At 40.7% G+C, this 18,732-nt stretch overlaps 1 protein-coding gene across 7 annotated transcripts in view; it reads right to left on the bottom strand.

Moving 5' to 3' along the window:
• Positions 1-710: 710 nt before the first annotated feature.
• Positions 711-18,732, bottom strand: part of dennd1b (DENN/MADD domain containing 1B) — a 100,805-nt gene continuing 82,783 nt past the window's right edge. For 2 of the 7 annotated variants that reach the window (XM_069521754.1, XM_069521757.1), the window contains 7 exons: positions 17,405-17,445; positions 16,027-16,062; positions 15,425-15,481; positions 14,030-14,119; positions 6,333-6,418; positions 5,756-5,978; positions 711-5,161 (listed from right to left, as the gene is read on the bottom strand). In XM_069521754.1, the coding sequence (XP_069377855.1) occupies positions 4,286-5,161; positions 5,756-5,978; positions 6,333-6,418; positions 14,030-14,119; positions 15,425-15,481; positions 16,027-16,062; positions 17,405-17,445 (1,409 nt within the window). In that variant the 3' untranslated portion in view covers positions 711-4,285. The other 5 variants (XM_069521755.1, XM_069521758.1, XM_069521756.1 and 2 more) reach the window with 4 other exon arrangements.

The following is an 18,732-nucleotide window of genomic DNA, read 5'->3' as shown; positions in this document are numbered from 1 at the left end:
TTTGTGTATTTTTAGAAACAAGAAGTGTTTGAGTGTTGTAATGTTGATTATTGTACTGTGAGTATTCTGTCAGTTAAACAAAATGAATGAATGTGTTTAATGTCTTCAAAGTGTATTTAGGGACAGTGTGACGCTGTCGGACAGATTTCAGTGTGTGATCGATTAATCAACACGTGAGCACAAATAAACAAAGATAATAAATGTGTTAGAACTAGATTTTGACATCAGGCCCTAAGATAAGATGATAAGATAGTAGAGCAGAGTTCCCTCTTCACTTCCTGTATCAGATACATTTCAGAAAATATTCAAGTGATCAAATTACCATTACTGATAAAAAATATATAAAATGAAATATTTTTCTTTGTTCACATCATGTGATTCTTTTTATGTCATTTGACTTTTGATCACTGAAAACTTATCAGTTAATCTTTTAGTCCAAATGACAACTGGTTTAAAATGTGAAGAAAGCAGACTTGAGATATTAATGTTGATCTCACGAGATATTAATTGTGATATCTGATCACAAGCGTGGGACAGACGGACGAAACGAAAACATAACAACGGAGACAGATCAGGCATCTTTCCCGGAGGAAGTAAATACACAATAAACCACATTTGACAATTTTGTCAATAAAATACTTCACATCTCCACATGATGTGATTCTCTAGATGTTGATGCAGCACTTCAGTGTGAAGAAAAGAGTTCAGGGTGCATGAGAAGGAAACAGTGTCATTTTATTTTCAGTTCACAGTGCATACATTACGTGCAGTTGTACCATGTTACTCATCAATAGCACATTAGACTGACCTCAGTTGTTTAAGACGGTTGTTTTCTCTGCAATGAAAACATGCAATTGTGCACAGAATCAGAGAATCGAATTAAATGGCATAAAGAAGAGATAATAAAATAATAAAAAACAAACAAACAAGAGACTGAAATGAAAAAAGACCTTTCTCACTGTAACAGTTACTATAATAAAAATATCTGTTCTTGAAAGTTTTGTTTCGTGGAAGTTAAACCTGTTACTCTGTAGTAAGTTTATAGAAGATGCTACAAAGTCCGTCACATCGTTCTCTTCAAATGTTCAATTTCACTTATAATAACTATATATTAACTGATAGCTTCTCTCTGTTGTTAGACTATAGGGAATCTTTTATCGTCTCAAGCTTGCAGACATGAAATGCAAATTCCCTGACAATCATATGTTCCCTGTTGTACAACATGAGTGTAAACAGGACCAGAGTAACTAAAGCTTTTCATATCAGCAGCAGCAGCAGCTCACTGCTCAATTACTTCTACCTACAAACCTCTACAGTTCAATTTACTGCTAACAAATAAAAAGTAGAAATGTTTTCCTCTACATAAAATGCAAGGCATGATGACGTTAAAATCTACGATAGCCACTGCAAGGCAGAAATGTAATGTTCATTTCCATCGACTTGATGGAAGAGCTAACTGCTGAAATAATAATGAAGAACAAAAGAATGAACTAAACCATAGCGTCACAACACAAACAGGTACACACATGCAGATACAACAGGAAGCGTTGTACCACGTACAAGCATCAGTGTCAGGTGTCAGAAGCTTCTGAACCTGAACGGCTACATGGGACTTTTCTTTTATATTCTCTCTATAACTTCTTTCCTCCAAAAATAAAATCTAAAACATTCAAATATTAGGTGTCATTTATATTTGTCTTTACAACATATAACACCGATTATATATTATTCATGTAAAATATACTCAGGCCAGAAAAAATACACATCTATTCAGTTGAAAATAATTTTTCATCAATATGAAATCAACTAAAGAAACTCCTCTGAGAAATGTTGTTCTTTTAATACAGTTTGCTCAGAATGAGTGGTCAGGGTTTCAAAAAAAAAAAAAAAGAGATGAAAAAGAAGAAGAGTACAAACTAAACACGTATTAATATCACAATCAATTAAAGTACTAAGTTTACAAATGAGGAAAAAAATGACCCAGAGAAATTCCAAGATCTTCAATACAGGCAGGAAGTTTCCCAGCGACCACGGCAGCAAAGAAAAAGAAAAACACTGAGTAACTGCAGCTGAAGCTGAAAGTCAAGAACACAACAGCTACACAAACAAGTTCAGTCCAGGTCGTTTCCTCAACAAACCTAATCAGGGTTTTTGTGTGTTCGTCATATAAATACAAAGAAGTTCCATAGTGTGATTTAAGGTGGTCGATAAACAATGCATATAACTTTCTATAACACTGTACCTTGTTGTGATTGTATAGGATGGTACTCTGACTGTTTAAGGCACAACACACTCCGTCTTTCGGACCATTAGACACACCTCAGCTCACACTGTGGATTTATTTAGGGACACGTGAGGTTTATTCTCACTAGAAATTAATTTTGGTTGGTTTCAAGTCATAGTCATAGAATATAATGTGGAAAAAAATATTATATTTTCATCATTTTAAGTACTTGCATAGTAAATAAGCTTGTTTGCGATAAGTGAGCCTCGTACAGAGATTTTTCTGGAGTCCAGTTTTTTTTTTCCTTTTCGGAATTACTAGGACTGATTCCTGGGCTTTTAGAAGCACGCCAAAGACTTTATGAGCGAATCGTTAACGCAGAGCAGCACTCAAAAAGTGGAGAAATAGCTGCTATTAAACTGCCACACCGACTGGCGTCTGGCATAAATCATAAGAACAACGAACCATAAATGTAATAATCCCAACACAAGCACATGAAAGGGCTTTCGTTTTTTCTCCTTCTCTGGGTTTGTGGTGACTCAAGAGAATGATGGGAACCCACATTCTCCGGACATGGCGTTTTCTCTCCACAGGAGAGTCTGTTAAAGAAATAGTTTAGACTCTGTACACATTACATCCATGTAGCTACTCTCTGAGGAGAACTGTATTGCTTTATTACAGTACAATCGTCAATCACTGCGTTGCATTACAGTGTGAGACTCGAACCTAGAGGGACAGAGATTGCATTTCCTCATGTGAGACGCTAAAAAAGTTATACAAGAGGTTCTGGATTCTTCGGAAAAGTCAACAAATCCTGTGAAAAACCTCAAATTCAACTAGAAATTATTTCCAGGATTTAAAAGTCTACAAACAAATTTATCTCATTCTATTTCCTACAGAAGCTACTTCTTGTTTTGAGGCCGAGAATGGAAACCGTTAGTTTCAGGTCTTTTCACAGTTGAAAAGAGGACACGGAGGAAGGATACTGGCTTTTTTCAAATGATCGGCTTTAAACTTTGAGTGTATTTGCAGAAGTGTCCTGAGGAGCGCAGGGAGAGGAGAGAGGTTTTATCTACGTGCACATGTCATGATCTGGAATGCAATTTAAAAACAGCAACTTAAAGCACATCATATATTAACTACTCTATTAATACAGATACATACAGTGCTGTTTAAGTACTATTACCTGTTGCATTAACGATCTGTCATTATTCTGATTACAAAGTACCTGTATTGGTATCTATAGATTAAGACACCAGAGTATTATTAACAAATCACATGTCCACTTAAGGCATGGTGATAAAAAACATATTAAATTACACAGTGTATCATTAGTTCCATTTGTTTCTAGAAAATCCTGTTTGACTTTGAGTTATTTTCGTACCAGGAAGTAATAACTGAGTATTATTTATTGATAAACAAGTGCAAATTCATTCTGACCATGTGAAATGTTTGGAACATGATGAAGAGCTGTCGTCCCCCTCGTTATTCTCCGTTAACTGTTGGCTATATTATTCTGTGCAAAATATAATTCAAGGGTCGAGTGTTGCATTGTGAAATATGAAAAAAAGAGAAAAATACAACACATGAGAATGTGCTGTTCAGAAATGTAGACGATTACAGACAAATCTTGTCTTTTTTGTTCTGAGTTGAATTTATAGAATTGTGAAAAATCTCATAAACTGAAATAACAACATTACAGAAACACAAAAGAATCTCACCCCCATGTCTCAGTTTGTGTTTCTGTCCTGCTGCTTTCACTTGTTTTCAGAATCTTTATAAACTGATAAGATTTTCTTATTTAACGTCTGTTACATTGTCCGATCTTTTCACATGACGTACAAATTGAACCATATGAAAACAAAGATGGACGACCGATGGAGAATTCTGCAGTGCAGCAGCTTCGTGGCTGTCTGTGTAACATCAGGTTTGTCTGTGACCTTTCCCACTCGCTGGGTTTTGAACTCATCACGTCCTCGAGGACTGCACCTAATTGTTGTAGAACGATGACAGTGAATATACTTCTATGGCGTTTTACGGACTCTGAGTCTTTGACGTCCCTCAGGACTCCTCTGTGGCTTTGCTCTGGACCTGGTGGCGACTGTTGTTGCAGTGAACCTGGGAGAGCTGCAGGCTGGTGTGGAGGACCGAGTCGAGGCAACACCTGGACTCAATCTCCTCGAGGAGGGTTTGCTCCTGCACCACAGCCGCCCCAGAGCCTTGACTCTGACCCAGACACAGGCCCAGCCCCAGGAGCCCCTCTTTGGACACCTCTTTCTCCCAGGGGACCGCCATAGGTGACTGTCTGAGCTTCGATGGGCTCCCCTCGCCCTCGTGGTGGCCCTTACTGCCCTGCCTGTGAGTGGCCTTTTCGTGGTATTGCCTCACAATCTCCTTGGATAGCACCTTCCTCCTCAGGATGCCAGTGGAGAAAGTCTGGTTCGGGGTCTGAGGAGGCTCGGTGCAGGCTTGGGGGTCTGAAATGGTCCGGGGCCGGCCCGCTGGAGCAGGAGAGTAGTCTGGGTGAGAAACTACTGCTGGGGAACTGTGAGTGTGAGTGAGTGTGGGAGATGGCAGAGTGGGTGTAGGTTTGTGGGGCAGTAGGGGAGAGTAGGAGAAGCGGTGTCCTGGATGACGTTCTGGAGGTAAAGGGTGAGGGGCTGGGTCCGATTTGGACTGAGCAGAACTTGGCAGGGGTCTGGAGACGTCAGCAGCTTGGGCTGGGGGTGTGACAGTGGTGATGGGTACTGGAGGAGCGACCGCAGGTTTCTTTGACACCTTCAGGCTGCTCTTGTTGGGCTGTCTCCGTGGGGACGGTGGGAGGTGTTTTCCGTGGACAGCGCTGTCGTCCTGGCCCATATTCCAGCCGCCCTGATCCTCGTCACAAACACTTTGATCTGCGGGGTAAGACTCAGTGGAGGGGGGAGCCTTGGTCTGCTTTCAAAGAAACAAGGAAATACCATTATACATGTCCCCAAATATCTGCTTTGAAAATACTGTGTACCTCAATGTGAGCCGCTGAAACTAGCCCATGCACATGATTGATACATGTCACTAGAAGTAAATACTATTACTACTACTACTACAAAAACTACAGGGCGAATTACCCAAAACTTGATGAAGGATGTGATATGGGTCAGGAAGGAAAACATAAAGTTTTAGTGCAGATCCAGGATTTCTTTCTTTAATAATTCACGAGATCGGAAAAAAAGAATCGGTCATGTTTAGGGAACTGATAATTATGAGTTTGTGCAATTTGGTGCAGATTCAAGTGAAGCTAAATGTAGTTTCATAAAGGATCTGTGCCATTGATTGTAATAATAAGATGGTATAATTTACTTCTTCAGAATTAAAGTACAGTTTATCACTTAGTTTCTAAAGGGTAAAGTCTAGTTAAATAATCCACTACAAATCTGGAAGCAACATATCAAATCTTTTGTTTTAAGTATGAGTGACAATGTAGATTTCATTATCTGTACCATCAGATCATTAGCTCCTCTCTAACTTATCTACAGCTCCTGTCTTGCATACCGGCGTCTTGTAGTCTAACTCATCCATGGACCTGAAGAAGTCCAGGCTCTTAGCGGCACTGAGTTTTCCTTGGTCCAACACCGTGGTATTCAGAGAGTCCAGGATTTCCTCCAGCAGGTTCATCTGGCCCGAGTGGGAAGGGTCCATGTCCAGCTCCAGCGAGTACGAGTCATCGCTGTCCTCTGTGTAGGAAGGAACGTCCCCGCTGTCTTCTGAGGAGATCCTGTGTTTAGAGGAGAGAACCCACAGTAACAGGCGGAGTTAATCATTACACGTGTCGTGTCATTCTTCATAAGGCCACTGTAGTTTTTAGAGAACAACATCATACATTTCTGACATTTCTGTCATTTTATACTTCTACTCAATGTGTCCACTTGGGGGCAGTGTTATCAAGAGTAAAGGGAGAATGAATCTGCTTGGAAACACACTTTTACACAGGCTCAATAAAATTAAATCGGTTAGCCAGTAAAAGTTCTCTTGTGTTGACGTACATGACATGCAAACTTTAAACAACTTGAAAATGACTTCAGTGACAAAACAGTGTGAAGCAATCGGTCATAAAAATGGGAGTTCTTACTTGCTCGCACTGTCCAGCTCATCATCATCGAGCCCGTAGCCAAGATCTCTGGGGTCCATGCTCATGGGAGACTTTCTGAGGTTCTGCTGTTAATGAGAATAACGGAGCAAGTGGATGTAGTTAAGACAAAAAGAATAACATGATAAAACAATCAAAACGGACCCACAGGGAGTCTCTGCTTAAAGATACAAGGCTCCTGTGAAACATGGGGTCTAGACAGAATGTGGCGTTGTGCTGAGGTTCAGCTTTTCATGGAAAATAGGACTTGGGACTCGATAGTAGAGAAAAAAGATAGATGCAGGTCTGTGTTTGGTGGACAGACAGGAGCTTGTTTTAATGAGCCTGGACCCTCAGGGCTGCGACTAAATTTGTCAAATTTGAGTCTAGGGATACAAATCTTTAATATCCCCTGCAGTATTTTATCAAACTCTGCATTAAATGTGAACTACAAGCGACTTACGGACCGCGAGTTAAGATAAGGGAAACTGCATAAAATCGTTTACATTAGGACACCAGTGTTTGTGATTGTGTTTGTCACCTCGGTGTGTTGAATGATCAGTGTGTAAGTGTAGTTGTCTGACACAGTTTAATAAGCCACCTGTGTACCATGTTTAATGGGCGAGTTAAAGAAGAGACAGAAGCTTTACAGAGCGGGGCAGGACTCTCCCCATGGGAAACCAAATCTGCCCCCAGGCCACTTATTAACATGCCTTCCACTGCCACGCACATGTTCCCCCCTCACTTTGTGTGTGTGTTCGCTTATGTTAATCTTTCACTTTCTAATATACACTCTTTGCTTTCTGCCAATTTACTTCCTTATATATTGCTGCTCACACTCCTATGTCCATGTTTTTGGTGATATTTGAAATGATGCTTCTGTCTCTGTGTGTTTTTAAGGCACTCACAGGGCGCAGCTAACATTCTGAATGTGTGCATTCGTATGCACGGAAATGTTTTCCCTGTTTTTTAACACCTACTTAGCTCCACCTCTCTCTTCTTCTCTGCGTTTCTCTGTAAACTCACGTTAGCCACATTATCAAAGACCAACGTGGAGTGAAAGGTTCTTTACAACCATAAAAGTGCAGAGGAGGTGTGTTTAAGAAGCGAGGACGGTCGGGTTTGTGTGTTTGTGTTGCGGTTTCGGTTGCAGCAAAGGTGAAGCGTCGTTGGAAAAAAAGGCAAAACAAAGGAGGAGGAGGAGGAGGAAAGTAAGGGCTAAAGAAAGGAAGGAATCAAATGTAGAGAGGTGAAGAAAGATTCCTGAAAGCCCCAAAGAATGATGGGAATGGTGGAGATGGGGTGGGGGGGTCAGCATTGGAACCGTGAACCAAGCCGGTCTTGATTAGCCGACACAGTGCCAGCCAGACAGGCGGAATGTAACGTGTGACTGGCCTGGCCTCATTTAGGGCCCGTGTTCGGCCAGTGAAGAGACCCGCACACACTCAGGCACACACACATGCACACTCATGCACACACACACACACTCACTCAAGTCACATACGCACCCCATTACAACAAAAAACACAAAGAGTTAAAGTGCCATTTTCTCCATAAAAGTCAGCGGAGGAGATGTGTGCAGTAGCCACTTAAGCCTCTCAGCCATCGGGCTAAACACGAACACATGTGGTGGCACCGCTGATTGGCCGAGCCTCTCTCCTTCCATGGTAGCTTGGAGCTATAATGAAAGAGATTTCAGAGGGGCTCGGGCCTGGGATCCCTAAACAGCCTTTAATGGATTCCTGTGTCAGGGCAGTAAATCAGGGGCCAGGCCAACATGCCAGCCAACCAACCAACGCAGGCCGGCAGAGGGAAGATGCACCTGTGAGACACTCGGCGAGCTCCGGACAGCGAAACGGACAAAAACTACAAACGCATGCACTGAAGGTTTTTGGCCCATGCAGCTATTCAGTTGGTTCATTTGTGCTACATTTGTTCGTTTGGGGGACGCAGGGCCTCTCTCTGCGTTTTAGGTGTTTATTAAAGCAAGGTGAACCCAAACACAACCAGACGCAGGTCATGAAGCCTGGCCCTCTGATCTCCGTTACAGCTTTGGTGCCGTCTACCTGAGAGGAAGTTCCATAGGGAGCAGTAAATGGATGGTACCTCTCTTCACGGCTTTATCAATTTGTCATTCCCTCTCTTCACTGTGACCCTTTAGTGCAGCAGTTAAGATTAAAACTATTTACAGCAACTGAGCGTTTTACGATAGAAGCGCCAAATTTGGCACAGGGGTTGGTTTACATCCTTTTTCCTAAATGGCCAACATGTTGCATTCATTTTACTGGTAATGTGAGATACAAAGTGTGCTTTTGTCAGTTATTTGAACATAATGTTGCTTCTCCTTCAGAAGTGTTGCAACCAAAAATAGCAGTTCGTTTTAAGATCTAAAATTAGATGTATTTTATGTCATTGTAAAAAAAAAAAATGTAGTCAAATGTAGAGATCCACGGTGAGATCATCTCACTCCCCTGTTAGAGCCGTGACAGCTCCGCCACCCTCCCGTACAACCACAGACCTGACAGGACAGTGGGAAGCATGAAAAAGCAGAACAACAGATTATCATACTGCTCCTTCATTAGCTTCTCACTGTCGGCTAATGGGAAGCTGAAAGGTGAAAATGAAAAAGCGACTTGACTTCCCGTCTTCCCCCCTCTGTCACTCTGCTGTCAGTGACAGATGTCATTGTTTCTGTCTGCCTGGCTCGCTCACTTCCTTCCTCTCCGCCACAACTGAGACCGAACAGAACGCAGAGAGCTGAAGAGTCAGGGGGAGACGCAGCAGAGGAACACAAGTCACAGAAATAATGAAAAAAATCGTCAGGTTATTTTAGTAAAACTGGCTCGATCCAATATTATAGAGGAGGAAAAAAAGCCCCTTTTGTTTCTTAAATAAAAGGAAAAGAGTTGAGATCATAACCTCTATCGCAAAGTTATGTGTTATTTGTAATGGCATGTTATTTTGTAATTGTATACGCAGACATAAAATAGAAAAAAACACATTCTATCCTTTCTTTAATGTAGAATAAAGTCTTTCTAGTTGTAGATTGTGAGTACAAGATGGCAAAATTGTAAACACATCTAACTTATCCTTTATCTAATGTTATAACATTTAATTACAGGATGAATATATCTAAGGTGCCTTTTAAAAAGTCTTTAAATTTGGTATAAAAAAAATTACATGTAGTAATGTAGTTATGAGGGGAAAATAGTCATCATCATCCATCTTAGTTTCTGCATTTGAAGAAACAAACTTTCCCCCTCCTATTCCCTTCCTTCCCCGCATGACCGGTTATGCGGAACAACTATGCCTCTCTGTGACAGGGCCAGACGCTAGCGGACTTTAATAGCCAGTCTTACATTATACATTTCATATGGTATTTCTGAGCGGGCACTGATCTCACAGCTTGGCAGTGTATGTAAAGAGATGCCGGTAAAATGCAAACAAACCTTGGGGAAAGGCAGAGCCTTTGCAGAAGTATGGCCAAGTCTGTGTCTGCCTGTTTAAGAGCTGCTCACTCAAAAGGGGGGAAAAAATAACGTTTGAGGCAAGATCCACTGCTCTTTCTCTGTCCAACTGGCTGATGCTGAAAGCTCACTTCCCTCTCACTGAAAAAAAACATCAGCCATAAAAGAAGGAGAATGTGCATTATGCTCATTCTGTTCGACTAAAGTCATCCAGTAAAAATCACCAGGTGTCTCTAAGAGAGCGGGCGCAGTACTTGGACCCTGCCAGGAGATGGCACTTTGGTTTCAGCAAGGACGCGGCTGCTTGTGGTCAATGAGGTGGAGAGAACCTGAGTGAGGCTGTGACTACAAACGCATACAAATAACCATGTAAACACACACACACACACACACACACACACACACACACACACACACACACACACACACACACACACACACACACACACACACACACACACACACACACACAGCACTAAAGGTTCACTGTGATGCATCTCAACTATCCATCTAAAATATTTATCCATAATATTAATCTTACAATGGATATTATGAGCATATCTGAAATGTTTTCCATTTTAGAAAAGCATCAAAACCTGCATTTTTATGAATTACAACAAACGCACCATATGCTCTATAATCTACAGTCCATGAATATGCTGTGAAATAGATATTAGCTATTCCATTTACTCAAAGTATTTATTTTGCATATTGTCCTTATTTCAATCATTTGCTGAATATAATGGACATTTATTGTCTATGAGCTGCATCATGATCAATATTTCAAGTGAAGTGTAACTGTATTCAAATATAAATGTTAGTAGAACTACAGTATGTGTGAACTCATAGACAAACCATTGTTCTTCCTGCTGAAATTATCAACACAAAAATGTGTATTGTTCCCTGAACACCACACAAACACTTCACAATCAATGTGTACAGTTTAAATATGTGTCCACCGGCCATGAACACACGAGCTGTCTCCCACTGATGAAGCACACACACTCTCACCCATGCATTACCCACTGAAGTCTCCATGTGACTTTGTACCTCTGTTCTACATCTGTGTTCCCTCCCTGTTTGCCCTCCACATGGTGCTGTGGGGTGTTTTCCAGGCTGGCACCTCTCCTGCCTCAACAGGTGAAGAGTCCAGAGCCTGGGGCTGAGCCCCGGTCTCAAGCCTGCTGGCTGTCATTGTCCATAACACTGTCCCAACCTCTACTCCCCTCTGCTCTCTTAACAGCTGTCACTCTGTTGCCTCCAACCTGAGGCAAACTGCTAAATGCATACGTGTTTGTGTACATGGGGCACACACACTGAAATACATGCTCGTGTACAAAAGGGCTGAGGTGCGGACACGCTTTCTGTTTGCAGGTGCTTACAGCACAATAACACAAAACAACACACATGCACACACCAAATATACAAAATAATACATACAGGATCTCAAAAACAGATGAGGCACAAACACACACATACACACTCAAAAGCCTACAGGAGCCAGAACAATGGCTGCTGTTTGTTGTACCAGACAACAAGTCAGCGGACCTACTCAGTCTTGTTTTTGTCAAACGAAAGGATTACTCCTACATTCTTAATCTAACTCACCAAACACTACAAATCACCCACATTGCTGGATACAGCTGAAATATATACGCATATGACAGCAGCACTTTCACTTTGGTACATGTGTTGACTGATCAAATGGAATATGAATTTCTTAACTCTGATTTATTTTTGCTATGATTAATTAAAGGAGCTTCTCCCGGATCATTCATTTCATTTCAAGGACAGACTTCGAGGTGTTTGCTAAAAATGATGAATGATAAAAATGTATCTGTTTTTTTTTTTCTTCTTTCATACGGGAGTTTGGAATGTCTTTAATCAGATTCACATTTTTTGGAGCTTCTGATAACAACATGTTTCTGAATTTATCTGGTAGATGAAAGAGCATTTGTTTGTCACTTGGTCAAAGGTATGAGGATGCAAAGATGACGGAGGGGGGGGGGGGGGGTGTAGCTGAGGACAGAATGTGTACAAATATGTAACTCTGTCTATATAATGCTTACATTTTTTTTACTGGAAAAAAGGGTGAAGAGACAGTTTTTCCATATTTTAGGAAGTTTGTCAAATTAAGACTGTTATGTGGGCCCGAGGAGAAGAAGAGCTATGAGAATAAAAGTGTGTGTGTTTCTTTTTTTCTCTTCATGTTACTTAACCTTTATTTAACCAGGTGAGTCCCACTGAGATCAATTTCACGTGCAGGGAACACCTGGTCCAGACAGTTGTGTGCAGAACAACAGAATCAAGATTTCATAGGAAGCAATCTCAGAAAAAAACCCAGAAAGGTAAGAGACAGAGAGATGAGATAGAATAAGAACCGTAGTTTTGTTTGTCTCCACCATTTTTTGGGCTGTAACTGAAATATAAATATGGTGTGCTATTAACAGCCACAGAAAAGTAAAAACATTGTGAGCGTAAAGTGTCACATCTGAAAAAGCTACACCACAAACCTAAAAGGAGTTTTTATTTCATTATCTTCTTTCCAAATAATTTTCCTGTGGTATTTCATAAACAAAAGAAACAACCTTTCTTTCTTTCTTCATTTGTTTTGAAACTCTGTAAAACAAGAGTTTTGAAGAGTTTCAGTCTTTCAGGGGTTACTGCACACTGACAGGCCATAAATTATCAAGGCTTTCTTTGCCTTCTCCGTTTTCAGTCTTGGTTTCAGTTGACAGAAGAGATTCTTGGATTGTCAGACTTTACAGAACACACACACACAACAGAAGCGTTTGCAAAATGTTTCAATGAGTATTAAATGAGGGAAATAAACTGGACTACCTCAATCTGGATTAGGAACGATAAGCAGTTGAAATGACAATGCAAGTGTTTTGTATGGCTGAAGAAAAGATGATAAACTATATATATATATATATATATATATATATATATATATATATATATGATAAAGACAAACACATAAAACCAGTGCTGTGGGACATGCAATCCTGTGTACTATGTGTCCCTCCTCCAGTTGTCCCTGGGGACCCGTTACTGTGGCAATGAACAGGCCTCAGTGGCAGAGACAGGGGTGTGTGCATCCTGAAAACAGCACATGTGTGTTTGTGCGCAAATCAATTGCATGTTAACTTTTAATCTGTGTGTGTGTGTGTGTGTGTGTGTGTTGGCCCATCTTTGTGTGTGCATGAGCTGGGGGAGGGGGGTCCGACGAGGCCTTTAGAAAAGCCCTAATTGCCGCTCCTCTCCCCGGCCGTCACACCTTCCTCTGCGCTAAGACTTTCCAGCCTCATGACACACACACACACACACACACACAGGAAGCACAATGCTAATTAGAGACAGCACAACCTCTCCTAATCACACTCTTACATGACTGTGACCAAAATGTCAGTGTGTGCATGCAGGCTTTTTTTGTTTTAGATAGAATTGAGTGTCCATTTGCCTTTTTCTTCATTTAGCAATAAGAGGTAGAGAAGCTCCAGCTGGGATTACAGAGGTATAGATACAATATGCAGAGGGAGATATAACTAGCATGCCTGAGGCTATATGCATGTGCTTTGTACTGTACAGTGTGCAATTTCAATTACATAAAACCAAACTTCCAACACCAAGAAATGTAAGTGAGCATGTTAATTTACGCTGCACTACAGGGTCTCATAATTTTCTAATGTTCTTAAGTCTCCTGATAAATTTATTGATGAATGTGTATTTTGTGAGCATGCACGTACTTGCTCATCGTGTGCCAGCTCAGTACACAACAAAGAAAAAAAAAAGTGCTCTCCACGTATGGTGCACAAGCACATTCTTCAGAGGAAATGCTGACCAGCAGATGAGTTGCTTCTACTGTCCGTGCTGTTCAGAGAAAAATACTGAATGTACAACATGAGTGTGTTGACAGAAACGAAAATGCTTATCATTACGTTTGGCACCCTGACAAACTGCTGCACTTCCAAGAGTTGTTACAAGAGAAGGGGAGAGTGGTGGAGGGGAGAAGGGGAGGAAGAGGAGAGGGATGAAGACAGAAAATGGGATGAAGAGAGAAAGAAAAAGAGGCAGAAAAAGAACAGAAGTTCTGCATCCAGGATAAGTCAGTGTAAATGTAGTTAACTCTTTTACTGATGTATACTGACTGTGTGTGTGTGTGTGTGTGTGTGTGTGTGTGTGTGTGTGTGTGTGTGTGTGTGTGTGTGTGTGTGTGTGTGTGTCTCATACCCGTCTCATCTTCTGCAGTCTCCTTGGAGACAGGCTCTTGGTGCTGGTGGGGGACCCTGCACAGACTGGCATCCCCTCTTCTTCCTCTTCCTGAGAGAAAGATGAAGAATTTAAATCTTAGATGGTTTGTATTATAAATAATTTGAACTAAAGCATCAGTTAGTTTGTGTTATATTCTGTATTTCTGTGTGAATTAACCTGATCACAAGACAACTCTCCCTCATAGAAGTTAATACATTTCAAATGGACTGAAAAAATACATGAATTGTAAAAAGTATATATCTCTAAAGCCTGAAACAGCTTGTTCCTCAGTGTCATGGACCTCAAGTGTTATTTTAAACCCATTAAAACATATGACATATTCCTTCACTGTGATAAACATGTGCACTGTAATTTAACTCAACCCCACATACATCGTTCTGTTAGTGAGAAAACAGCTCGTCAAATCTGCACCTGAAGCAGTCCTCAAAAAATACCATTACTTTCTCTTTGTATGATGTTTGGCTTCAATTACAGAGTCAAATTGCTCAAGCACATAAATGAAGCTTTTAAAAAAAATCAAAGTATAGATTTGTACTTAAAGATTCACATGTTCAGTAGGAAGCATTGGGCTTGTGTCTAATAACCACAGACAAAGCAGTGAAGAGGGAGAGTACTGGGAGGACTAAAGCAGTTTGTGAAAATAATATATTTAATAATTCACCAACCTTATACTTACAAATAATCAAGGTAACGACCTCTCAGCAGATTAATCTCAATATGTTTGTGTCGACAGTAAGTAACAAACAATAAATGCTGATTAATTTAGATTCAAAGAAAATGTATTTGTTTTTCTCATTTGACTTCAAAATCAAATAGAGTTCAGCCTCTTTTTGCCTCTGCTCTAGTTGTGTGTGTGTGTGTGTGTGTGTGTGTGTGTTTGTGTGAACATGCACAGTGCAGAACAGCACGTGCTCCTCTTGTTCATCATCAGTGCCCTCTCTCCTCAGTTTCCCACTGACAGATCAAACTGCTATTGCCTTATCAAATCCATCAGGCTTATGGAAACATACACCTCATTACATTAGCTTTGAGGAAATCACAGGCTAACTGATGAAATATGCAGACAATAAAAGAGGAAGAGGGGCTGGGGCTTGGATGACATGACAGGCCATAGCCAGAGGGGCGCTGGTTAAAAATGTACAGCCTGAACAAAGCGCTAAGCAGGCTTCAACAGTCATTAAAAGCCGTAGCGTCAGAATCACACACTACATGTAAAGCAGCCTTCACGTTTGCTTCTATGAGGATGTGTGTGTCTGTCAGCGTGCAGCCGAACACATGTGTGCTCATGTGTATGTATGCTGGTGTAAGTGTGTGCATGTGTGTTGAGGAGGCGTAAAGGTCCATGTGGCTCACCCTTGCTTTAAGTCTGCCCTTAATGTCCCGGATGCCCCTCTTGGCATGACTCTTGGCCTAGGTGGAAAAAAAAAGCACACACACACACACACACACACACACACACACACACACACACACACACACACACACACACACACACACACACACACACACACACACACACACACACACACACAGAGATTACTAATCAAAACATGTTGCATTAACATTCTGCTCTGGTTTCATGTAACATCAAGAAATGCTTTGATCCCTGTGGCAAAAACACGGAGACAAAAGGCTGGATAAGAAAAGCCTCGCACACTAACAGGAGGCGATAACATGAAAGGGCACCCTGACCACCTATTGCACGGCACATAACGACATGGTTCTGCTCATCAAACGCAGACTAGTCATGAACGATGCTCCCACTCGCTCCACAGCCAATTGCAACAGACACATTTTGAGTTAATTTTCATATATTCCTGCGTAATGATTAATTTTTCTCTAAGGAACCAGCAAAAATGTCAGCCTAGGTCTGTTTCAATGGATTTCTCCAGACTTGAGGATTCAATTTATACACGATGTGGCTGCCTAATAAGCAGTTTTGCGGAAGAACGTACCTTTGTCACGGCCGTGTTGATGAGTGCTCCTCCTCTCTGTGATAGACAAAGACAATTATTTGTCAGACACCGAAATACATTTAGAGGGAGTTTCCACACATTCAAACCCAATATCATCAGGTATCAGGTAACTATTCCTTCACTATATGTGTATGTATTCATACAATGATGCACACGTATACGAACATACAGGGGGAGTAATTTTATGTCATTGTTTATCAGCTCACTGGAATTAAATTTGTGATATTTAAGTTTTAGTTGAACACATGAGGACTTTTAGCCTCATCAATGCATATAATTGATTAGTGTGTAGTATATTTTATTTGTCTGCTTACATTAGTGTGATGTACAGTAAACGTATCATTACCACAATCAATATTTCCGCACGATAACCCAACCCCAAGGATTCAATTTTAACATCAACCAAAACTGGGGTGCAGTTACAAAGAGTATTGCAATATGAAGCCACAACGTGGTGAGATCAGGCTCGTACTGCTGAGCCATGATAAACTGTATGACCCACAGGACGTGTTGGTTTAGAAGCAGCCTAAAACAGAGATGGAAGGAACTGTGCATGATTGATTTCTACTTTGAGTTCTGCAGACTGACATTACGGTGCCCAATATCTCTGTGTGCCTGTCTTGTCTTTTCCTCTCCGAGTTGCCGCATCTCTCCTTTTGGCGTCTCACTCTTTTTCTTAGTGTTTGGTCTTTAGTGTAAGCACAAAGCGTCAGCTAAACGGCTCAACAGAGTAAATGGCAGACAGTGTTTCAGAAGTCGGCAGAGGGAGAGAGGGAGAGGGGCCGAGGTGAAGGCCCCTCTTATAGATCCCTGTCAGTCAGGAAATGTGAACTTTAACAAACCTTTGAAGAGCACTCTAGAGAACTAATTCAGCCTTAGCTGAAGGCGTGCGGAGAGAGGGAGGGAGTGAGTGAGAGACAGAGGGGGGCTGTGACAGAGATGAAAAGAGGGAGAGAAATAAAGAGAGAAAGGAGAGGAGGAAAGCGACAGAAGGAGATGAAGAAGGAGGGAGAGATCTGTGTTCCTGGGTCGGTTCAGCGGAGTAACGCCTGTGTTTGCTGCCAGATCAACATGTCATGTTGGAGGACGTCTTGTCACGTCAAATCACTTCTGTCTCCCTCCCTGTCTGCCTCCACTGTCCTGCTGCACGCGCCGCTTCACACACCAAAGTGCACTCAAGCTGGATCTGTACATTCAGGCAGCCCCTTCACTCCGAAGGCAACACCAGGACTTCAAACGGAGTCGTGTCAATCACGCGTTTAATTAAATATAACTCAGGAATAAAATGAGTGGAACATAAAGAAAAAGCCCCAGATAAAAGCATTTAGGTGTGATATGCACGGGGGTCTGTGAATACCTTTACGGTGTGCATCCACTGCTGATAAGACCTTGAATTACCTGAGGGGACGTATAAAACACAGGACATATGAATTAATCATTTTGCACTCAATAGCACAGTATGAACATTTCAAAGTTACTATGGATGTTACTCTGTGACACGGTCTTATAGAATTTTATATAGTGGGAAAAATCACTTTTATATTATTACAGCGAAATGTAGTGGCATTATAAAGTGGCTGAAGAAAATAAAGTGAAATATTCATGAAACTAAACTTGTGTCTTTGGCCTTAGTTCAGTTAAAACTCTTTCCAGTAAACTTTTCAAGTTAAAAGTTGTTTTCTTCTTTTGCCCTTTCTGCCCCTTTACTAACCATAATTAGAAATTAAAATTTTTACAGTTGAAAATGATCTAGAATTTAACCCTGATGTAACTTGGACGTGTGAGGGCAGAATGGAGGACTGTTTTCTCATGTGTTCAGAGAAGATAATTGCAGACGACAGTGTGGGTTTGGGTCGAGATCAGAAAAGATAAGCCTAATAATAACATGGTGACGAGTATTTATCTGACACATCTGGATCTTTTTTTCTTGTCATGTAAATACGACTCCAAACCTAAGGTGTTAGGATCAAAACAACCTAATTTGTCTGAGCGCTCCTGTGGGATTTGTTTCACACTCAAACTTCTGATGTCTTCACATGTGATAAAGCTCATTCCTGCCAAAATGTTATTAATTCTTTCAGTGAGATTCACCTGTTTATCAGTTCCAACAAAGATTTTTGATGTAAATGACACTGGAGATGTAAAATATAAAAAAATGAGCTGATTCATTAATTTATTATATATATATTTATTACTATTAATTTGAGCTTTGCACTGATTTGAGAACAGCTGAGAGCAACTCGTGTATGAGAAAAATATTATCTATATAAATAATTAAATCTATTCTTCAAAGTAAAATAGAGCTAATTAGCACATTAATATTTAAAGCCCTTTATGTGGTCACAGGCGTGTTTATGAGAAACAAAAGACTTCAAATGTGATCTGAACAATAAGAATGTGAGGACGAGAAAAATTTCAAATTGACATTTTACGTATATAATATAATTTACCAACTTAAGTTTATTAAACTAGTTTATCGTTGTTTGCCTTTTTCTATTTTCCAACTTTACTGCTTTTAAACAAATATACAAAACACCAACAAAGCAAACAAACTGTACAGGAGGTTTACATTTTAATGTTGGTAGTGTCATTCACATTTATTAGGATTCCTTTACAATAATTGACATTGTTAATAGTTTTATACAGTGCAGATATCTTTATCACTAAACATTGAGCAATAACTTA

The sequence above is a fragment of the Paralichthys olivaceus genome, chromosome 3 (assembly GCF_024713975.1).
Source record: "Paralichthys olivaceus isolate ysfri-2021 chromosome 3, ASM2471397v2, whole genome shotgun sequence".
Classification (NCBI taxonomy): domain Eukaryota; kingdom Metazoa; phylum Chordata; class Actinopteri; order Pleuronectiformes; family Paralichthyidae; genus Paralichthys; species Paralichthys olivaceus.
Note: the sequence above shows the minus strand (reverse complement) of the source record. Positions and strands in the feature narration are given on the sequence as shown.